Source organism: Lissotriton helveticus, chromosome 1_1 (assembly GCF_964261635.1).
Source record: "Lissotriton helveticus chromosome 1_1, aLisHel1.1, whole genome shotgun sequence".
Classification (NCBI taxonomy): Eukaryota; Metazoa; Chordata; class Amphibia; order Caudata; family Salamandridae; genus Lissotriton; species Lissotriton helveticus.
In genome coordinates this window covers 1848612787-1848637993 of record NC_136057.1, presented here as the reverse complement: position 1 = coordinate 1848637993, position 25207 = coordinate 1848612787, and the positions used below count along the sequence as shown (strand labels likewise).

The window sequence follows — 25207 nt, the reverse complement described above, 5'->3', positions numbered from 1 at the left end:
AAATAGGTACAGCTGCAGCAGGTTACTGACTTATAATGCTCTCCACAAGTAAGTATTTTGACATGACTTGTGAATCGGATTTGCTGCAGGTCACTAAGATACTTCTATGTTGCGTCCTCGCTTGTTAGAATGTACACCTAAATCTGAATTTAATACTTCTTTATTGTATTGTTAACAGAGGCAGGAAGGTGGTGAAATCTTGAGATGCTTGGCATTGTTACGGTCTTTGACTAAATGGAATCTAATACCGCAAAAACGAGGGCTAGAAATAACCCTCAAAGCCCTAAGCATCTGTCTTTCAGCATGGTCAAGGTTCCATCACCCTACAACAGCCCAACATAACAGTTCCAGAGTGTCAAGGGAAAATAAGAGTTCTTGTGGAAATACGCACATCCGACATGAGGTCGTTTTAGATATTTTCTCATTAGCAGTGGTCGTATTTGTTGGGGTACCAGTTTTCTTCCCTAAGCGCCCAACATCACTTATATTTCCAAGCTGGATAATCCAGCAGTCGTGCTCCCCTCACTGATCTTTCCACCTGGCCCCACCTTCAGCAGGGTGATGTACAGCTGCCACCAAGCGGGATAAGGTACTCCTTTCTTGCTAGCGCAACACAACATTCGTATGGTAATTTTACAATGCAACACATCATCCTATTGTTCTTTCTTCCACAGCAAATCTCTAGCACCTCTCTTGCCTGCTAAAAGTCAAAGTTGAATGGTTCCCAAAGGTAGCACATGGTGACTTATAAGGTTCCTGGGGGAGGCTGGCATTTATGCCACTAAATAGCATATCCAAGATTTTTTGCACTGCAAAAGGGGCCCATGCTTGTGCTGAGTGAGCAAGCTGAGCCACCCAGAAAGTCCCTCACTGTCTCAGTGGAAAAGGAAAGATTTTCCCAGCTAAGCAGATGTGCACTCCACCAATGCTTGACTCTTTCTCAGTATCATGAAACCCTTTAGAGAGTTTCAGTATTCTATATAAAAAAACACATAATAATATCCCCAGCCCGTGAACCTGGTGTTATGCTACCATTTATTTGTAGAGTTCTCGTATACAGATACTTATTAGCTTTTTAGGAAGACACAACATGAAAACCTAACAGATAACGAGGAAAGGCTGGAATATACTTAAGGCCAGATCCAGAGTTTGGCAGAAGGGGTACTCCGTCACAAATGTGACAGATATCCCGTTTGTCGTATTAAATGTGCATTATGTCCTATGTCACTTGTAATAAGGTGGAAAGGATATCCGTCATGTTTGTGATGGAGTATTCCATTCGCCAAACTCTATACCAGGCCCGTAATTATTAAAAGCCAGTTTTCAGCTGGTACCTAAACAGAGCAGGGTGGGTGATACACTACTACCCATTTAAGTCTGTTCTACACACCAACTTCTGTTTGTTAATGCCAAAACTGTACTATGCTCACATGCTAGGTGGGAAGCACTGCAAACAATATACAATGTAGAATGCGTTATTAATTCTATAGTACCCTATATAAATAAACTGTATCTATCTATTGCTGGAGAGGGCTTAAAATGTCTAATAAAATCGACTAGCCACTTTGGATTTAGGCCTAATCAATGGCCTCATTCGGGAAACACTCCAAAAAATAAACGTGACTCGAGGGACAATGTACCGCATTCATTGTATTGCCACTGCCAAACCAAAAGACCCCTAAGGGATTGGAAATAGTCATGATGCAACAAACATTCACTGGCTTTTACCTGCAAGAAAAGTGAACGCTTAAAATATCATAAACTCTGGCCTCCTTTAGTCAACTTTTGATGGCTTTCTCAGAAGACTATGGGCAAATTACTCCCCTGTGCAAATTTCTTAGGCTTAGGGATCGACACACAACTCTTAGAATTGTGGGACACCCCCGCGCCGCACGGCCACCAGCTGCTGCGTGTGCCCCTTGCCCTGCCACCTCTGCCTCGCTGCCGCTGACCACGCCCCCTCCGGCGTGCTCCGCGATCGCCTGCCGGCTCTCCTGTTACTGCTGCTAGGTGTTGTCTTTTGCCTTGTTTTTGCCGCCATTTGTGCCTGTTTTTAGTGATTTTGTTGTGCCTGTGTTTACGTTTTCCTTCCTGGTTGTCCGCCTACCTCGCCGCCCTCCGCTCTCCCTTCCCGCCACCACCGCTTTCCCACGCCCCTTTTCTCTTCTGTACCCTCCCCGCTCCCGCCTCCCAGCTGCTCCGCCCACCCGCGCACTTGGCCTTAAATGGCGACCGTGCGACGCAGGTGAGTGTGACCCACTTGTGGGACACCCCCGCGCCGCACGGCCACCAGCTGCTGCGTGTGCCCCTTGCCCTGCCACCTCTGCCTCGCTGCCGCTGACCACGCCCCCTCCGGCGTGCTCCGCGATCGCCTGCCGGCTCTCCTGTTACTGCTGCTAGGTGTTGTCTTTTGCCTTGTTTTTGCCGCCATTTGTGCCTGTTTTTAGTGATTTTGTTGTGCCTGTGTTTACGTTTTCCTTCCTGGTTGTCCGCCTACCTCGCCGCCCTCCGCTCTCCCTTCCCGCCACGACCGCTTTCCCACGCCCCTTTTCTCTTCTGTACCCTCCCCGCTCCCGCCTCCCAGCTGCTCCGCCCACCCGCGCACTTCGCCTTAAATGGCGACCGTGCGGACGCGCAGCGGTCACGCGCAGCGGTCACGCGCAGCGGGCGCGCCGATTGTGCGCCGAAGGCGCGCCAAAGGTAAGCCCGTCTGCGCCCGTCCGCGACCGGATCGCAACCAGCGCCAGGACCCCTGGTCCCCACCGACGGAAGCCGACCCGACGAACCTACACCGCCGCCGATCTCACCGCACTCAACACCGGCCGCATCCCAGGATGTCATCGAGCCGCCCCGAAGCACACCCATGGACCCTTCAGCTGCCACGCCTGCAAGTTCACCTGCATCCGGACCTTCCCTGCACCCGCCAAGCCGAACACCAGCAGCAACCACCTCAAGTGCATCCTGCTCAACACCCGCTCCGTCCACAGACACGCCGTAGAACTCTGGAACCTCCTCGACACCACCGCCCCTGACGTGGCCTTCCTCACCGAGACCTGGATGAACGCCTCCTCAGCCCCAGACATCGCCATCGCCATCCCGGAGGGCTACAAGATCATCCGGAGGGACCGCACCGCCAACCAGACGGGAGGAGGCATCGCCATCATCCACAGAGACACCATCCGCATCACGACCAACACCGACGACACCCTAACCACCGCTGAACACCTGCACTTCCAGATCCACACCAACCCGAAGACCACCCTCAGAGGCACCCTGATCTACCGACCCCCGGGTCCACGCACACGATTCAGCGAGGACATCGCCGACTTCGCCAGCCCGCATGCCCTCCCCTCCGCCGACTACATCCTCCTGGGGGACCTCAACTTCCACCTGGAGAACAACAGCGACCGCAACACCATCAGCCTGCTCGACAACCTCGCCAACCTCGGACTCAAGCAACTGGTGACCACCCCCACCCACCTCGCCGGACACACACTCGACGCCGTCTTCTCATCCAGCAAAGACGTCACCTTCAGCCACACAACAGGACTCCACTGGACGGACCACAGCTGCGTCCACTTCAGCTTCAAAAGAACGACGATCCACCAACACCAGCAACAGGTTGCCCGAAGAAGCTGGAACAAGATCACCGCCGACCAGCTCACCGCTTCCTTGAGCCAGCACCCCCCCGCCAGCTCAGCGAACCCCAGCCAGGCCGCCGACAACCTCACGAAGTGGATCAACAACAGCGCGGACGAACTCGCCCCTCTGAGAACCCCACCCAGCAGACCCTGCAGCAGAAAAACACCATGGTTCACCGACGAACTCAAGAGCTCCAAGAAGAACTGTCGAGCCCTCGAGAAAGTCTGGAGAAGGGAACCAACGACGGACAACATGACCACCCTCAAGCTCGCCACCCGGAAACACCACCAACTGATCCACGCCACCAAGAAAAATACATACAAGGACCGGCTGGACAACAACGCACACGACAGCAAGGAACTCTTCAACATCGTGAAAGAGCTCTCCAACCCCAACGCCGGAAACAATGACATCACCCCGTCGCAGGACCTCTGCAATTCCCTCGCATCCTACTTCCACAACAAGATCGCGGACATACACAACAGCTTCAGCAACCAACCAACGCAAGCCACAACCGCAACAACGCCACCCACCACCACCCTCCGCACCTGGACGCCGATCAGCACCGAAGACACCATCCGCACAATGAACTCCATCCATTCCGGATCTCCGACTGACCCCTGCGCTCACCACGTCTTCAACAAGGCCGACGCTGTCATCGCACACCACCTGCGGGACATCATCAACACCTCCTTCGACACCGCCACCTTCCCTGAGAGCTGGAAGCACGCCGAACTCAGCGCTCTTCTCAAGAAACCCACAGCAGACCCCACCGACCTCAAGAACTACCGTCCCATCTCGCTCCTCCCGTTCCCGGCCAAAGTCATCGAGAAGACCGTCAACAAACAGCTGGCCGCCTTCCTCGAGACGAACGGATCCCTCGACCCCTCACAGTCTGGCTTCCGAGCGAACCACAGCACCGAGACCGCCCTCATCGCGGCCACCGATGACATACGAACTCTGATGGACGACGGAGAGACAGCGGCCCTCATCCTCCTGGACCTCTCCGCGGCTTTCGACACTGTCTGCCACCGCACTCTAATACAGCGCCTCGGCAACATCGGAATCCAGGACAAGGCACTGGAATGGATCGTCTCCTTTCTCGCCGGAAGAACACAAAGAGTCCGCCTACCACCGTACAAGTCAGAGGCCACCAAAGTCATCTGCGGCGTCCCTCAAGGATCCTCACTGAGCCCCACCCTCTTCAACGTCTACATGAGCCCCCTCGCGGCCATCGCACGCCAACACAACCTCAACATAATCTCCTACGCCGACGACACCCAGCTGATCCTCTCCCTGACCAACGACCCCGCCACCGCCAGAGCCAACCTGCACGAAGGGATGAGAGAGGTAGCCGAATGGATGACGACCAGCCGCCTGAAACTGAAATCGGACAAGACGGAGGTCCTCATCCTGGGCTCCGCGCCCTCCGCCTGGGACGACTCCTGGTGGCCCCCCGCCCTGGGCACCGCACCCAAACCGACGGACCACGCACGCAACCTGGGCTTCATCCTGGACTCCTCCCTCTCCATGACCAGACAAGTAAACGCCGTCTCCTCGTCTTGCTTCTACATCCTGCGCATGCTACGCAAGATCTTCCGGTGGATCCCCACCGAGACAAGGAAGACGGTCACCCAGGCCCTCGTCACCAGCCGACTGGACTACGGCAACGCCCTCTACGCCGGAACCACCGCCAAGCTCCAGAAGAGACTCCAGCGGATCCAGAACGCCTCGGCCAGACTCATCCTCGACATCCCCCGACGCAGCCACATCTCCGGACACCTGAGAGATCTGCATTGGCTCCCGGTCAACAAGAGAATCACCTTCCGTCTCCTCACCCACGCACACAAAGCCCTACACAACCAAGGCCCGAGCTACCTCAACAACCGGATCAACTTCTACACCCCCAAGCGCCTCCTCAGATCAACCAGCCACGCCCTCGCCGCCGTCCCCCGCATCCGAAGAGCGACAACAGGAGGAAGGTCCTTCTCCTACCTGGCCTCCAAGACCTGGAACTCACTCCCAACCGACCTGCGCCTGACCCAAGACCACCTCTCCTTCAGGAAGAAGCTCAAGACCTGGCTGTTCGAGCAGTAACGGCACCCCCCCCCCCCCATACCAGCGCCTTGAGACCCTACGGGTGAGTAGTGCGCTATATAAATGACCTGATTGATTGATTGATTGATTGAGAATATGTAAAACCAGCACCAGAGACTGTCTGGTGTATTCAATTGCTAGATACCTGTCAGCAATATGGTATATTAGGTCAAATGCTCTCTAAAAATAGTACTTTTATGTATTTCTTTTTAGCTAGGCATCGACTTGCCTTTTTTTAAATCATATTTATTTTTGGGGTGTTTTAACCAAATCTTTTTTATCCCTTTATATTATTATGGATCATAAAAAGGAAAAAAACAAAAATGCATGATGAGTATTGTTTTGCTTGACCGAAATTTTCTTCACAACTAAGTTTTACCTTGAAATAGTGTTGCACAATGAAATTGTACATTTTATTTATTGTCATTTAAATTGTTAATATTGTACATTTTATGGCTTATTTAGCCAAAATAAAGGATTGCAAGACGACTCTAACTTTGTTGATATGTTACATGCCAACATTGTATAGAACAATCTGTTTATTGGTAAGGAATCAAAATGCGAAAACATAGTCCCTGCCTAAATCCACAGGCCGGCAGAGCGCACCTCAAGCAGCAATACACAGCTTTTATGCCAACAACCCTGAGGCCGGCAGCGTTATGGCAGGAATGGCTCTTCGTAGTGATCGGAGACTTCTTACTTTTCAATATGGAGAAACATGGCAATAATAAAAAGGAGAAAAAATGAAAAGGACAGACAACAAGGAGAACATACCCCCCCCCAACCCCCCCCCCCCCTTATCCCTCTCTATGCCAACATTTTAAACCTGGAAAGAAGGAGATTTTGGAGGGGAAAAAAATAACCGGGGGAATTAAGTTTCCCTATTGACTTAGATTGAAGGAGAGGAGATTTTAGGCAGGAGACACCCAAAATAAATGCCACTTTGGGCTTAAAAATCGGAACTCTTCCAACTGAATCAGGCCTGTTGGCATATACGGATGGCGGAAGGAGGTGGACATACATGTGTCGGATTGCTTTACCCACAAAAATTACCTGGCCATGAAATCAAGGCACCAGTAATTTAATGATAATGGCTCTGTTCCCAAAAACAATCAATTCTTCTGGTGGTGTATTCTGTAGGCCATCCTTGGAGATCCAAACCAACTTTGTAGAGTTGCATTTTAACCCCTTTGGCAAAGATTAATATTAATCCCCAACAACTCAAGAAGCACCTCCACTGAAAATGCACTTTCCAGTGGAAATAGGAGGCCAAAGTGACATAATTTAACAAATTAAGAAACTTTCATTATCATATTTCCCTACCCCTTTGTATTGAATCATCAATATGTCCTATTTAAAGGCGTGTAGTTTTGCAACTGAAGAACGACACATATAAGGAGTTTTGTTCTGCCTATTAAAAAGGTGTCAATTCAAATATTTAGCGAATTAATAACGGTTCAAGGAAAGTGCGACAACGCCATGTTTGCCCGTCACAGATCTCCAAAAGCCTAGGGGTGGATTTGGAAATATAACTACCGGTGTACAGTATCATGGAAACACCCGTGGACACTATTTAGCAAGGGCTTTCACCCGTGGTGTGCCTATGGCAACAACAGAAAAAGATCCATATTAATTAGGCCCCTTAATGTATGCGAAAACAAGCACGCAGGCACGCACGCACGGCGTCCGCGCGGCAGGCCGTGAAGTACTGCGCGTGCAGCTCTTTTTTTTTTGTAAATACAGCAGCAGGGAAAGGTCACCCTTCAAATGGGACGGCACTTTATTCCGGCTCCTAAATTATGATTCCTGCTTCCCCGGAGTCAAATGTTTCTTATTACCGAGCCGGTGTCATAAAGCATTGCCTAGCCAGAGACTTCGGAGAGGACGTTTCTGCTCTTAGATGTGTTTTCCAAGGTCTTTGCTGCCCGTGTGGAGATGGGATGCCGTTTAGATGGGAGATAATGGCCTTTATTTTTTTTTTCTCTCTATGTGGCCATTTCCCGTTGCTGTATTTCAGTCCAGCCTCCTTAGGCGGGAGGGCGGGCCCCCCCAGAAGAAGCGCCTCGCAGGTGATTCATCACCAAGGGTGAGCGCCTACATCTCAGGTGTCTTCATGAAGTGGTCTCAAGTAGCTTATGCAATTTATTGGTTGCCTGGTCTGGCCATGCCTCGTGCCAGGGTTTTTATACCCAAGAAGCTCAATGATACAGAATGCAAAAAAAAAAAAAAAAAAGTAAAACAATTACAAAACCATCAACAATAATGGCTAATATACAAGATGCTCCATCCATGAATACTAGCAGACCACACAACCCTACATCCTGGGATTTCAACACAGAATCAAGGCGGATGCATGGACGGTTTCACTAGATGTGCCACATTTTTAGCTTCTGAGAAAAGGCGCAAACTCAAAATAATGTGCGAAGGCTTAACATTAATTAAAGTGACTTTTGCAGCCAAGGGCGTTCAACAATTACAGACACCTTTGGCTCTGGCTGGGCCGTGCAATATGACGCAGTCCACACACATTCAGAAATGATGGTCGACAGGCAAGAACTGCCACAAACGTGTGGGAAGGGAATTGAAAATGAGTTCAGAAACGAATAATGGGGCAGGTAACTACTGGCGAGAGCGGGAAACAACCCTTACAACGCAGTCATTACAACGACCTACCTTTACAACGCAACTGTTACAACACAACTGCCTTTACATCGCATGCCATTACAATGCATGCCAATACAACGCATGTCACTACAACGCATGCCATTACAATGCATTATAAGGTAAGTAATGGAGATTTTTTTTAGTATTGGGGTGGGTATGAGTTTTGAGGTACATGGGAATAATCATTTTTACCCCTACACTATCCAACACTTATCCTACTGTTGCACTCACTGGAGTGGGAATAGTAATTTTTATCCCTACACTATCCAACACTTGATAATTTTTACCCCTACACTATCCAACACTTACCCTATTGTTGCACTCACTGGAGTGGGGATAGTAATTTTTACCCCTACACTATCTAACACTTACCTTACTGTTGCCCTAAAAGTATTATGCGTTGTAATGTTATGCATTGTAATGGAATGCGTAGTAATGATAGTTTTAAAAAATGCGTTGTAATGGCATCCCTTGTAAAATCATGCAATGTAATGGTAGTTGCGATGTAAAGACTGTGTTGTAAAAGCATGCGTTGTAATTGCAGGCGCTGTAACGTCATATATTCGACGAGAGCAGGCAACCAAGGAAATCTGGCTTTGTTTATACACATTGGGCATGCTTGTTCCAGGTTATTCCTATGACCAGGTGATGCGTCCTCTATAAGTGATGGGTTGGAGGGGTGGCCCGGTGATTAGTGGGTGGAGGCTGGAGTTGCGCCATTAAACCCTGACCCAGGACACCGACTTGCCTTTGCAACAATTGACAAACCACTGCACTTCCTTAAGACTCGTCAATGATCAGTAAATGGACTCACCAATTATGTTAAATCACTACAAATAGTGGCATGGGCGACTGACTTACTAACACTGATAAACAAGCACTGATAAAGTCAATAAGTCAAGCTCTGGAAGACAACATTTTGGCTTTGCAATGCTTGTTTTGTCATGATGCTTTCACAACTGTGTTGTTGGCAAAGCTGTCAGGCCCTCAGTAATCCCCCACCCCCATAAAAAGAAATTGGCTAATAGCAAAACAATCTTTTCGAACTCAAAACAGCACACATTGCCTTGGTAGTCCCTGGCACAAAAGGGAACTACTTTGTAGAGGGTTGCCCTCATTATGAAAAAGAATGAATGACGTCACTTATAATTAAGTCAGCCAATGGCTAAAGAGGGATGCTGAATACTGTAGTGGACAGAAGAAAATGTGAACGAAACACTGGCAGACCAATAGATAAAGATGGCTGGCTGAAAAACCCTATAAGTAAGAACATTATACATATAATAGTAGAATAATGAAAAAGTCATCGCTGATACCACACCTAAAAAATGCACTATGGATATGTCTAAAATATTACAATTCACATAAGACCACAATTGAAATTTAATCAGCACCTGGCAAAAGCCTGTGTGTTAACAGGGCAGAGAACTAAATAGGTCCGAAAAAGTAGACGTACACCACGCCCACATGATAGAAAAAGCTTGAATGACAGTGTCATATTTTGAGTGCTCATTTTTAGGTGTGTCTGCTGATCTAATTTCTGGACCACAACACTAGCATGAAGGAGTTGAAAAACAATGACCAAATATTTGCGATGAGGGTATAAACTGTTGAGTCCAAATCTTGATTACTGAGGCGCAGAGCAGGAAGAACAATTAATAAGATGGTAATTTAAAGCAACTGTCATTGTATCTACTGAGGGATGAACTGAATCCATACATTCACCTTATCAGTGAAGTATTCAGGTGCCGCGTGGACAGTGATATTCGTCAAACTGATCTCTCCATAAAAGAGGTAACTATTACTCGAATAAACCTGGACTCAAAATGGAAGACGGCTTTTGCAACTATTGTCCAACTCTAAATGGATACTTTGGAAATGGATTTATAGCGCCTTCAGGTCTTTATATGGGAAGGCAAGGACAGCAGCAGTTTCTGCCAGGCAAGCAACTTTCACATGAAATGAATTCAGAAAGTTACAATGAAGATTTAATCTAGGTATCACGCATAGTTAACCTAATCCCAAATAGGGATGAGCATCGTTTTACTAACAACATATACTATCTGCAGTTATTTGCAATTAGTGGTGTTATTAAAGCAAATTACATTTGCCTTCTCCTCTCGGATTGCCAAGTAAATCACTCACATACAGCCTGGATAATTTCACTATCCTGATATTATACAACTTAGGAAATATCACCATACAGTGAATATACACCGCAATTAAGGTGACTATACCATCAACATACAACCTGCAAACATAGGCAGACCATGAGCATGCAATCCGAGATATCTCACCGTACCAAAAAAAACATCACGGTGAATGTCATATTACTGTGAACTTACAAGCTGGGCAATGCCACCATACCATGTGATACCATCTGGTGTTTCCATTAAACGGTGAGACCATGCGATACCATCTGGTGATTCCATTAAACGGTCAGTGTGCAACCTAGAAAATACTGAGCTACAATCAACATACAACCTGGGCATCCTCACTTTACCATTCACATAAAACCAGGACAATGTTCCACACCATGAACATGTAAGGTAAATAATTTGATCCTTATTTTACCCAAACTTCCCTCAAGGAAATTTGCTTCAACTGCTCCCACTAAGAACGGAAGACATACAGATTATTGTACAAGGCCAGTTTTACATAAGAAACCAGATGATTACATTACAACACACACACACCACAATACACCCATAGATCCAATGGTACAGAAAAGCATGCCCCACTCCTCGTTGAACTTTCATGTCTGGCTTCCTGCGGCAACATTCACGATGCTAGCTCTCAGGAGCCAGAGAGCATCAAGCACGCAGAGAAAGTGAACAAGTGTACATAGTCTTCTTAAGACAAAAGTTATAATCTAATGAGTACAAAGCTAACTGGTATAAAGCATCTCCAGGGATAAATGACACTAGGAGACTAATGGTAAAAACTCATGGACACAAGCAATGCTGGAAGATCCAGAGGCAGACGCTCCAAGCATGCAACTCCTATACGACAACCTATCACCAGACTCTCCAAACCATTCAACATCGACTAGCCATCGTCGAAAAAGAATCAGATGGATTTAATGAAAAGATGCATACATGGCATTCCATGAACATCCAACAAATTCAAAATCCGGGGACCAAACATCCAGAGGAAACTCTCCATCCCATTAACATGTAGCCTGGACACTTTCACCACTGCATTTTTCTGCCACAGCTTTCAGAGCCTCAACCAGTCCCGTTGTCTGGCATGAGCAACTCACAAGTGTGTTTTTGTTTAATTTAGATACTGGTACTTGTCATGCATACTTGTTATTTGTAAAAGCAAAACTATAAGCACAGTTGGCCTGTGTTGATCTCCACTGTGACCTTTTGTTGGAAGGTTTAGACACAATGCTATAAAATGCGCCATATGCAAAGGGACTTGAGGTCTCAGATCGAGTCTAATATGACAATCACAATCCTCCATTGTGCACAAACCCGTATCCAAAACCAAGGCACATGACTTCTTGTACTTTACAACCCAGACAACCCACTGATATCTGTTGAAAAGTTTCTCAGGGCACTGCATAAACCCCCCTGTTGCTTGATCGAAGGATGAGTCTTCATGGCGGAGGGGAGGGGGGGTAGAGGGGGGGAGGGAATCTGTGCTTGAAGGCTTCTCACAACCTGGTTAAAACCTGAAACTTGCTATTTCGAGTCACCCTGTAACTATAATGCATATTTGCACAGAATTAGGAATGTCCCCATCCCATCCCCTCTGGTCTTCATACTCTTAAAGGTGCTTTGATGAACCTGCAAATAGCACCCTGCAAAATGTCCTACTTAAAAGGTTAAAAAGATGTAATATAGGCTTAAATATCAAAGGCACTGTAACGGGTTCAGAGGCCAAATATCAGATAATTGAAAGCATTTTTATAAATGGAGGAATCAGCAGCTCCTTTTTGGCCTTCTATTCCAGGGACATTTTAGGAGTGGTTAGAGTGGTCAGTAGGCTGATCTGATTGAGAAAATGGGATGTTCATCATTTTATTTTTGTAGCATATGTAAACTTCTAGATGGGAAATGGTGAATAATGATTGTCCCTCCAGGTGAGAACAAATATGGCCATTCCCTTACACATGGTCAGCACTTGCACAAATGGCTCCCATCAGCGCATGGTTGGGGGGAAACTGCTTGTTGATGAACACTATCACCCTTTCCTTGTCAGCACAGAGGCACTTCTAAACAACTGGGTATGGAATGGTTTGAGAGGCAAAGCCAAACCACGATTATACGACTGTCGTTTCACAGTTACTCGCTGAAGATAGAGAAGCGGCTGATATAGGCGGGCCACATGTTCCTACAGGCGCGCTCCCACATTGGTTTAATATGTATTTATTGATATTTCCACACTGGCTAATTGGGCATGAATGCTCATTAAGTCGCCTGGACCACGGGCTACTGGCATCTGAGATGCCTGCATCGCTCTCATCCGAATACTGCAGGTCTGTTTCCATGAAGACAGAAGAGCTGTTATTCCTACTGGGGGTGCGTGCCCATCTGACTTCTAATTACACAGGAGGCTCAGATCACCCAGACGCAACTCGGGTCTCAGCAGCTCAATTCCCTGCTGTGCTGATGCGGCTTGACATTAAGGAAGGCAGATCCTACCGAGGAAAGTCCCAGTGCAGGCGGGCAGAAGAATCAGGCCACAGTGCAGCTGAGAGGCTCGGCTCATGTTGGCCTGCATTAGAATGATCTAACCGCTGTAATATTTAGACAGGCACGGTCAGATCACATTGAGGACGCTTGTCTATGGAATGCCAAGTTGCATGGGATGCAGCCCAAGGTTGGCCGGGGCAATACGGAATGGCACAAATGCACTGTATGTTACTCACCAGGAACTTAATCACCTACCGTGCCGCGTCCAATAACACAATAGCCACATGTCAGTGGTCAGCACTTATGACATGGAAACACTTCCCACAGAGGATCAAAACAAAGTCAACATCCTTCCAACCATACACCCAACATGGTGAAGCACACTTCCCATATAGGCAAGTGCTTCACTGCCCCACATGTAAGCGCTATATAAATGCAGCCATATTATACAAAGATGGAAGTCACATGCTACAGTAATGCTGGCCAAGGGTTAATGAATTTTGGCAACAAGTGTGTCAAATAAAGGAAAGTTTTGGGAGTGTATGTAGAGTATGAATCGGTGCAAGGAATTGGTTTTGAAAGTATTCTAGCGGCTAAGTCAATAGAGCAAGACTTCAAACTGCACATCAGTAGGAGAGATGAGAGAAACAAACACTAATTCCTTTCACAACTGGAAAGCCTGTGCACTGCACACACTTTGTAAAAATGTGTTGGTCAATAGATTCTATCACTATGTGTAATGTGCACATTTCATTCTGAAATGCCCTGGCTGCCAACCTATCTGTCAAAAACTGAAATTAACCTTAACCTGATACCTATAAATCGAACAATAATAATGGTGCACCACTGTACTGCTACCAGTCACTGTACTGGATTGCATGGTCAAGGAAAGGATCAAAAAACCTCAGTTTAGCCTAAGCCATATTAGTAGTCCAAAAGGAGAGTTAGTCTCAACACCGAAGAAAGAGACCCACAACACCAAGCCTACGGCAGACACCTACATTTCAAACATGCCACTTTAGACCTAAACATACTGCACATTGGTTTTGGGATCATGCATTCACTGAAATGAAACATTCACCACAAAAAATGGCGACGCTACTATTTATGTGAGAGGAAACCAGCTACTACGCTGTGCAATACCACCCCTACACTCCCCAGTGCCTTGACGCCAAATTATGCAAAAGTGATGAGGGCACCCAAAGAATGTTGTCAACGCGTCACCTCACAAAAGGTTAGTTAGGCTAAGAGGAGGCAGCTGGAAGAAAATAACTTTATTGGCACGTTTACAATGCCCTAGCCAGATATGTATGTTACTTTCGGCTCAGCCTTGCTTGTAGGGAAGTTCAGCAGACTGTCGGCGGGGGGTGGAGGGGTCAGCGGTTTAAAGGGGATAAAGAATAAAGGTCCACTGTAAGATAGGATTAGGTACCACATGTGTGTGTGCCTAAGGAAACCAATTCCCCAGTGGAGCCTCAACGCCTGGCAAGAGGGTGGCCTGCAATTCATAACCCTCGGTGGGGAAGGGGGATACCAGTGTATCGCAGTGATGGTTGGCAGCCAGAGCTTCAAGTATGAGTTTTGCTGATATATTTGGTAAAATGATACTGAGGGTTCTGTAACGTATCTCGCTCTGAGCGTAGCTGTTTGCTGATTGGTGGATTCACTGGATCATTAGTACATCTGGGGGGACTGTGCTCATTTGAATTCATTAGATGGGAAGGGAGGGGTTTGTCAGCACATGATCATGGGAGGAGGCGTGTTCTGCAAGGTCGCTGGGAAGAGGGAGTGATCCTGTATACGAGCCAGACAGCGGAGTTGAAAAGTGGGAGAAGTCTATAGGCAATTGAGCAAATGAGCTGTAAATACGGTCCTAGGTTGTGGAGTGGTTCTGTCATCCTCCCCAGCAGAAATGGGTAGGCCATGCTACTGGGAAAGTGAGTGCACTTGAAAGTAGCAGAATGATAGGCCACAGCAGAGCCCTCTCTAAAGAACTGTCATTCAGATCCACCTTGGTGCCTCCCCCATCATGTCTTTCTTTTCCGCGTATTTCACATTACAACAAAAAACGAGAAAGAACCCCTAGAATGTAATTGCTATATTAAAAAGACATGGCAGGCGGGAACAATAAGCGGGGCGTCAGAAGTGAAATGCAGTCGCAGGCCTCAGAAAAGCTATAGTCCTGTGGTGAGGTGCTAATTGAAGGGGAGTGGCCGAATAAATGAAAATGGTAGCACACATGAAAAGGACCTGTGGTTTTACCGAAGAGATGACTTCGGTGAATGCCGTAATGAGGATAGTCACAGCGCTGGGTTTATGCGAGCTGAGCTGGCCAAGACACAGCATGTTCTAAAATTAAACAATTCATAACTGTACTGTTATGGATATAAATACTGCACTCGCTAAACATACCCGGAGCTCTTGAAAAGCTCAAGTGCCACTGGATACAGCAAGAGAGTTCCATGCATTTGACCTAGGCCGTCCAAAAAGAAAAATTCTCGTATCCGGGAGGCGGTGTTGGGAGGGAAAGAGCACTATTTTGGGATTGACCATTTGTGGTAACTTCTGGAGGTGGGGGAAACAGTTACTATTCCACTGGAGCAGAGAAGGTTTCTCAATCTCTCGTCTGCAAAAAGACCACTGGGTTGAGGCGGAGGATGTACCATTGGAGATTCAATCCCAAGGGGGAGTCTGCCTGCAAGTTCCATACTTTGTTCATAGTGTGATCTAGGGCTGCCATATTCTCATCCTCCTACACTTCCTAATCTCAACTGTAAAGAGTAGGTAGATAGGTAGGTAGGTAGGTAGGTGTGTGTGTGTGTGTGTGTGTGTGTGTGTGTGTGTGTGTGTGTGTGTGTGTGTGTGCGTGTGCGTGTGTGTGTATGCGTGTGTGTGTATATATATATATATATATGCTTGCAGAAGATCTCAAATCCTACAATCTGAGGAGTCACAGACATCCTAATGGTAAACATTTTTGGGTATACTAAACAATGTGGATGAACCCACTAGAAGAGAGTTTACACAATCTCACTATTGTGGTTAGCTTTCTCAGAGACCCATTAGGTTTTTAAAAGAACTCTCACACACCAACCTAGTTGGTGTAATGCTTCATCATTGGGGTCCCAACCGGGTGGCCGAATGCCGCCAGGTTGTGCTACGACGCCTGATTACAGCGGAGCGGGTGTCGTGTATTGTGTGATAGATGTGAGTTAAAAAATATCTCTGCGAATCCTTGTCTGTGAAGTTTATTAAAGATGATCCAGGATATTGTTAAAAACAAGTGTGGCAACACGTGGAAGGATTGGTTCCTTGTTGTCAAGTTCAGGTCTACATGTTTCAGCCCATCAAAAAAGGGTTGTTGGGGCATTCTTCAGGACCAGGTGAGTGGCAAAAAATCAAGCCACGTGAATATGATATCCAACACACGCGCTAAGGTGTGTGGTGCTGTGCGTAGGTGTCGTATACTTACAGACACTCAATAAAAACACTGCAATTTAGTGCTGGGCAGGAATACGGGGCGGAGGGGTCTCCTTTGTAGTCTCACATTTGTCATGACACGGACCCGCAATGTACCTATGATGGGCTCCCCGGGACCACGGGAGACCATCATAGGTACATTGCGGGTTCGCATCTTGACAAATGTGAGACTACAGAGGAGACTCCTCCCGAGCCCTGTATTTCTGCCCAGCACTACATTAGTGTTTTTATTGAGTGTCCGTAAGTATACCGACACCTACGCACAGCACCACACACCTTAGCGCGTGTGTTGGATATCATATTCACATGGCGTGATTTTTTGCCAAGTACTACCACTCACATGGTCCTGAAGAAAGCCTCTACAACCCTGTTGTTGATGGGCTGAAACATGTGGACCTGAACTTGACAAGAAGCCAATCCTTCCACGTGTTGCCACACTTGTTTTTAACAATATCCTGGGCCGTCATTAATAAACTTCACAGACAAGGCTTCCCAGAGATATTTTTTAAATCACAACTATCACACAAAACACGACACCCGCTCCGCTGTAATCAGGCGTCGTAGCACAACCGGGCGGCATAAGGCAACCAGGTTGGCACCCCAAGGATAAAGCATGACACCAACTAGGTTGGTGTGTGAAGGGTCGTTTAAAAACCTAATGGGTCTCAGAGACAGTTAACCACAAAAGTAAGGTTGTGTAAACTCTTGTCTAGTGGGTTCGTCCACATTGTTTAGTATATTACTAGCAGCCCGCCCCGGCGTTGCCCGGGGGAGAAGGGGGCTTGGGGCAGCATTTTAAGGCTCTGTGCACGCCCGCACCGACATTGCCCAGACCGCATACCTCCCGCCTCCCGCCCAGACATAGCCCAGCCCGCCTCCCGCCTCGACATTGCCCAGCCCGTCTCCCGCCTCGATCCTCCCGCCTCCCGCCTCCCGCCTCCAGCCTGCCTTTGCCTTACAGAGCTGCCCGCAACGGACTTCACCGCCACTCCTCGCCGCCGCTTACCTGAGCCGCCGCCCACTCAGGACTCTACCGCCACTCCTTGCCGCACGTCACCGCTCCTCCCCGCATCTCGTCATTACGTCTAGGTCGCGGTTAGCGCTACGTCGCGGCCGGCGCTTGTTTTTAGCGTTCTACTTTGTTTTCAAAATTAAATTTTTTGATTTCGTTTTTTTTTAATTTAATGTCGCCTATGTCCATCTACACACCCTGAGGATTCCAACAATGTATTGGGTGTGTGGATTGGCGCTGTGGTTCCCGAGTTTACCTGGCCAAAAGGTGCAAGTTCTCTCTTTATAATAGTAGTATAGATTGCATTGGGGACAAGGACGCACCCCTGCAAATCCCGTGCTCTCACCTTGTTTGACACCAAACATTTTTGGGTGCCTAATTCTCTCCTGCGAATTACATGGAGAATTAGGACATTTCTTCCATTTTCTATCCATAAATTCTTTAAAGACCAGTCAGACTAATTTGCAACAATTCTGCAGGGCGGTGACGGCCATTTATTTCTGCCTGGCCAGGAATATTGAGCAAGGAAGAGCACATCTGCTTCAGTGTACATCAAAACGCAAGCTAATGGCAATACCACGTTATACAAATCTCTGCATGCTTGAAATATGCGCATAGCTTTAAGTAGACAAGGACGACCTATAAACCTCATACATGGTGCATAAGCAGATGCAATCTGTACGCACTGGATGACTTTAATCTTGTGCATAATGTGAACAGAAACAAACTAAATATTGAACAATTTGCACCATGTGCATACTGTAAGCAGATACGGACTGTAAAGATTGGATGATGTTTATCATGTGCAGAGTGTAAGTAGACACTGGCAGAATATAAACACTGGGAGATTTGTATGATGTAAGCAGAAACTAACAGTGCACCCTGGAATATTTGCATAGCCTGCATATGTTTTAGCAGACATGAACCAACTATAAATCCGGGACTATTTCCATCATGCGCAATGCATAAGCAGATGTAAACTGTAAACAGTGGAGGATTTGCATCATGTGCAGAGTGTAAGCAGGTACAAACTGTAAACACTGGAGGATTTGTATCTTATGCAGAGTGTAAACAGTTACAAACTGTAAACAGTGGACGGTTTTTATCATGTGCAGAGTGTAAGCAGATACAACTGTAAACACTGGGGGATTTGCATCACGTGCAGAGTGTAAACAGATACAAACATATAACTGGACAATATGTGTAATGCACATAATAGAAGCAGGTAACATTTTAAACACTGGACGATTTGTATCATGTGCAGAGTAAAAGTAGAGCCTGGCAGAGTTTAAGCACTGGGAGATTTTAATCTTGTGTATAGTATAGTACAACCAGACAAAACACTGTAAACAACAAAGTACTCTCATATGCCTACTGTAGGCAGAAAGACTAAAGGCTGCACTATTTATTTCATGTGGTTAGTGCAAACAACAAACATGCACAGTGTAAGCAGAGACACAAAAAAGCTCTAAGCACATAACTAAGTGTTACGTGTGTAAAGGGTATGGGCACATAATATAACCAGTGAACGACGTGCACGAAGTTGCCTAGTGTAAGCATAGAGACTATAAACACCAGACAGTAAGGCACAGGACAAAAAGCACAAGCAAAGACAAAACACACACTCCAAACATCAGACTACTACAGCCTGTTCGTATTGTAGCAGAAAGATTAAACTCCACACCATATTTAACATGTAATATGTGGTTGCAGACAAACACACTATATGTAAACGAAACACTGCCTAGTGCAATCAGACACGAAGAGTGGTAACAGTGGATTGTTTGTGTCATGCCTTTAAACCTAAGCTGACACACTTTCTGTAAACATTACACTTTTTTTTATCATGCATATAATTCAAGTAGCACTGAGGCTGACTGTAAACACTGCACTGTTTATCTCATCCACACAATGCAATCAGACACAAAGTTGAACTGTAAACCCTCACTATTTGTACCAAGTGCTTAGAGCAGGTAAAAGGCACATGCTGAGCATAGCACTATTTGCCTGACACACATAAAGCACGTGGAAACAAAGAGGGGCTGTAAACAAAACACAGTTTCTATTATGTGCTTTGCACAGGCAGATTACCAAACAGGAAGAAGTACTACATCCAATGACTTCCTAACCCAACGTATGGCGATACAGCTTCCTTCCAGCAAACCTAATGTCGGTAGTGTTACACCTTCCAAGAGAGCCAACACTCCTTCCAGCAAGACTTAAAAAAAACAGATGCAGAATGTCAGAACTATTTTCCATGAAACATGCACAAATACCTGAAATCTTTCTTTCAGGACAGTGTGTTGATCCAAATTCAGCCACTTTACACACTCTCCCATCATTCATTTAAATTCTTGTACTTTCCATCAATGGTATAAGTGCAAACACGTCTAGCCTAACTTTTTTTTTTAGAGAAGTACAGTTTTGAGTTTCAATAATATGTCTCTGTGTAAATAGCAGGATACTACAATTTACATGGCCAATTGTTGTACATATAATTTCTGGACCCCATTTTGTTTCTGAAGTTAACTTGGAAGGAATCTGGCTAAGATTTACTCTTCAAGGGTAAAGCCAGTAGTAACACCCTATCACCCACACAGCCACACACACACACACACACACAGATACAGAATGGGTTAAAATGCTGCATTCACTCACAAAAGAAAACAATCAGTCAAACCACCTTTAGAAAAGCCTCTTCCTGGGTTGATGGATTGGGTTTGGAAATCCCGAAAATCTGGCATGGACCTTGCATTCCTTGAACTAGATCAGACACTTCCACTCAAAGGAGACCCTCAACAAGAAAGTCCTCATACACTAGTCAACATTCAAAAACCAGCACCAATAGATCACTGGTATAGTCAGCCAATGCGCAACACGATTGGTTCAAGCTCTTTCGTTCTTATTAAGTATCTATTGATTTCTATTTATGTTTGCGAAAAGAAAAGCTTGGAATACAAAGTAATAGTGTATTAAAATGTTTTTTTCAATTTCCGTGCAGCTGCTAAATATAAGATTGTGAATTACTACCCTGTTGCAATATTCAGAGGCCACAAATAACTTCCCGACTACCAGCTTTTCTCTAGCTAGTCAAATTGACAGAGATTTACCCTGCAGACATTTTACACCACTGGAAGTTCCAGAGTGACCAGTTACAAAGGATGTGGCAAATGGGCGTTTGGAAATTGACCTACAGATTGCAATTCTACTGCTTAAATAAAAATTCAACTGAAACTAATAACCACCATTCAGCACCAATAAAACCTGAAATGTTCTTCTTAGCTCTTCTTAAGTAAAGGTTGCAGAATCATTATGCCAGCCATTTGATCAAGGAGAAACCATCAGTATCTAGACACCTGAGATTGTTTTTTACTATCACTTGGATGATTTAATTCCCTCTAAATAGTTTTTTCATTTATTATTTTTTGCACAGTTTTTTCAGCCGATCTTTGGAACTGAAATTAAGTTCCAGAAAACTGTAACGGCTGCTTATCTTCCTGCATTTCGAGGCATGCCATCTGCAATCATGAGTTTCAAATATGAATACCAAAACAAATTTCATATCATATAAAGAAAATCTTCCAAAAATATTTAAAAAGGGGTAAAATGTAAACATATAAAACTAAGAAATGGCACGCTTCTAAGCCATTCTCCTTTTAGTGAAACGGGTAGGGCCTTTCTGGTTTTTATCCTTTTTTTTTTTTTAAAGGAAAAAATGTATACATTTGAGATTTTTGCTATTAACACACGATGAGTCTCCCCCCCCCCTGCGCCCCCCCCGCCAAATAATTAAAGTGCACAGGTGCTGGATTGCTACGTTTAAGGTGATGAAGAGAGACAGGGTGGCACTTGAATAATGAAAATGATGGCTGCTTTTTTACATAAAACGCAATATTAAGATGGAATGCAAAGTTTAATGTGGGATCATGCGGAAATCTAACCATCTCTTAAAGGGTCAAGAGTGCCCTTTAAGGGGAAAAAAATAACCGGAGGGGAATTCAGTCATTTAACTCACCTCAAGGCCCAGAGAGCTGACAGGTTTCAGCACTCCCAAGCACTCTTTCTCGCTCATCCATACCACCCGCACTCCCCCATCCCATCCCCTGGAAGCACTGGCACATACAGAACTGCAAGACATTTCATTTTAGTAATATAGGAGTAGTTCTTTACATGGTTGAAATTCTTCAAATGGTATTCATTTTTTACGAAATTTGGCAAGACCACACATTCTTTCCATGCACGCTCCCACATATATGTCAGCCCCACGATACCGTGAAAAATTAGATAGTTTGATTCATAAATATGCGCTTGTAATCAAAAACTAGCCCCACAAAGCATAAGAAAAAGACATAGATTAATTTATGTAGCACAGAGCTACTTCATAAGGATGCTTGCAAAAATGACACCTATATTGTAGCCTAGATATCTTACATTTGCGAAGAGGCACCTCCCGCACATAAGAGGTAAAACAGAAAGCAGTAAAAATCAGCAACAAATTCCAATGAAATAAATCACTGCCATCAATGATATCTCAGAAGTAAAACTGGAGCCGAATGAAAACAAAATAATAATAGGCACCAACTTCTACTGAAAGAAGTCATAGCCATCAATGACATACCAGACGTAAAACAGAAATTGTGTACTGGTTGACACTATCCTCACGCTCCATCTGGGACAGACATTCTTTCACCTTTCTTCTTCGGCCCCCATGCTAATCACAAAATAAACGTCCCTTCATCTGTACAATATCACAGCACGACCATTATAAGAAAATGATGACAGGAAAGAAGCATGTGACCCGATCAGAGGCGGCCTTTCCACCACAATCCTATTATCTAGTGCACCTTAGTATTGTTCCACTCCTCTGCGGTAGTTCTCACAGGCCTCCTATTTAGGGTCCTTTACACCTGCATCTGCAGTCCTCCCTCCTTTTAGTACCATCCTGCAATGCTCCCTTTTATTGTCTATTGTCTGGCCACTCCGAACAGTTCCCCAAATCCAGCTACACCAGTCGCCCGCCACATGTCGGTATGACAGCATCAGAGTGACGTGTCAGCGACGAAAATGTTGCATGCCCTGTATTGAAATGACACAGCAACAAAAAAAATTCACACCGTTCAGAAGTTAGCTACACTTCTTTTCTGATTACAAGCAGTTAGCCGATCTTAACTACAGAAATCAGGTCATCCGATTACAGGAATCAGCTCATCTGATTACAGGAATCAGTATATCCTGATGCAGGAATCAGCTCATCCTACCTCATGAATAAGCTCATCCTGTTGCAGGTATCAGCTCAAGTGGTAGAAAATAGCAGTAATAAATAACAGATGAACATGCAGCCCACCTCACCTAGTAAAACACAGCCTGAAATCCTGTGGTAAACCATGAACAGCTCAGTAATGGTCTGTTTGTGCGAGTCAAGTGGTTCTCCCTAGCCACGGAAGGCCAAGGAGTACCAGACGAACTGCACAAAATGCCTGAAGTCTGCCTTTTCTCTGGATCGCCTGCACAGTAGATGTGGATGTTTTTTATAGCCAAATTTCACTCTGCAAGTGGATTCAAAAAGGTGGATTTTCTCATTTGGTTTCTATGCCTACTAACAATAGAAGGGAATCAAGAGTCATGGGGAGCATAGTAGGGGATAGTCAGTGACATGAAGTTGACTTTGTCCCCTAATCCTGCTTGCTATCCCTGATCACTTGATACATTTCCAGAGTAAAGTGGCTGGCTGAATAGTGACTTTATGTTTTCCTGATCCTCCTTGGAAGAGGCAGATCACACAAGATCCTTCATGGGGGTGGTGACTATCAGCCACTTACAAAGGCCTCTTCCTTATTCCTGGGCACAAATAAATAAATTAAAAGAATCCAGAGGTGTGGAAAACAAAACATATTGTGGAAAGGTTTTCTATTTACAAAACTATATCCCTCCTTCTACCCTATTCAGGAGGAGCCGTCTTTGCACAATATTCCACTGTGAAACAGCCATCTCAAAGCAAGTGGATGTGAAAACGTGCGTGGTGTCGGACATGAGAAATAGCAGGGGAGTAAAGCATAAGAGAGCTCCCGCTCCTTCAGGGCTCTGATGGACGACACCTACATTTTAAATTGGCATGCTGGAAAGTTAAACACTCATGAGGCATGCGCAATAAGTGTGTTAGTCAGGAGCAGCCCGTGCAGGTAAGAGCGGTGAGGCGGCAGGGTGGTGGGACTCGACAGACGACGACAAGGAAAAATGTAATAAATAATTACATTTCCCTCATCGCCATCTGTTGAGTCCCACCCAACTCATCGCTCTTACCTGCACGGGCCGCTCCTGGTGTAAGTGTGAGGCACAAGCATGTGATAGGATGAACTCTAAAGCTTTTGTGCTGCTAGTGCTTGATCCCAGTCAGAAAACAATGACACCTTAAAGCAAGAGCAGGTGCAAAATCCAGCGCTCTGCTACAGGCACATGGTGGACTCTAGGGCCACATCGGTGAAGACCTTCACCGTCTCCCAGCAGGCAACACCATTTTGTAACGCATACATCGAGACCTTGAACACGGAACATTTTTCACTGGCCAGTCACACTTTACCAGCACCTTTAAAAACAATCTACAAGCCAACTGCAGTAAGATTAATTCCTTGCAACAAAACTGAACTGGTCATCTTCACCTTTCTTTTTTTTTATTATTCCAGGACTAGTCATTTTTTCAAACCCTGATATGATTAAAAGAGGCGGTTATACTGTACACCTTTCAAGCAAATCTGCCATTTATAAACAAGAAGCAACAGTGAAAAGGTTGAAACATACAAAAAGTTAAACTAATAAAAAGAGCGAAGGTGAAGTCAAGGGTTCAGGGCCACCAGCCCGCACTCACACCCCCATTCGGCAATACACATGGATGGCAATTAAATACAAAGCTTACGCTAAATCCACCAAAAATCACCCAACACATGGGCACCACATATGTGATGGCCAGGAGCTGGAGGATTAGAAGAGGTGATCCAACTATTCACCAAGGCATTAGCAATATGCCGTCACTGGCACCTACGCTGGACACTGGGCACCCCAAGCAGCTCCCTACCTGTTTTTTCTTTGATTTCACACAGGACGTTGAAGAGGGCGGGTTTCATCCTGTGGCAGTTCAATGCGTGCTTCCTGCAGAGAAATCAAAGACACTGAGTGAAAAGTAGTCCACGGCACAAGATTGACGTAACTCCACCACTGCGGCGAGTGACACCAGAAAAGGAAGCATGCGGAACAGCTGACTGCTTCCTTTCCAAGACACTCACTAAAAGTGGTGGAGAAACAACTGAAAAAGAGAAGCCTGTTCTCGTATAAGTTGAGTGAACATGGATCAAGTAACAAGGGTTACTAGTAATCATGGTTTAGGAGCAAAGTCAGAACTAAGACTAACTATGTAGGGTCTATGAAGTTGCTTCAGCAAAGGGAAAAAAGTCAGACAACATGGGGATGAGGGCCCATATTTTTGGTTAAAATTTACAGACTCATCCATCTAGCAAGAAGTCTACTGTACTGTAGTGTAGTGTATGTTCTGTCTTTTTATCGTGCTGAGGCCTCCCACACATGCTGCCTGTTCTTGTTTGTGGTGCTGTAAAAGTTTTTTTTTTAGTAATTGTAATTGTAATTATATAGTGCTTACTACCCCTGACAAGGCATCCGA

At 45.7% G+C, this 25207-nt stretch overlaps 1 protein-coding gene across 5 annotated transcripts in view; it reads right to left on the bottom strand.

Moving 5' to 3' along the window:
- The window catches only part of PBX1 (PBX homeobox 1), a 437616-nt gene that overhangs the window by 400637 nt on the left and 11772 nt on the right, over positions 1–25207 (bottom strand). For all 5 annotated transcript variants that reach the window (XM_078641368.1, XM_078641347.1, XM_078641363.1 and 2 more), the window contains exon 2: positions 24608–24681. In XM_078641368.1, coding sequence (XP_078497494.1) covers positions 24608–24681 — 74 coding nt within the window. The remainder of the gene's footprint in view (positions 1–24607; positions 24682–25207) is intronic.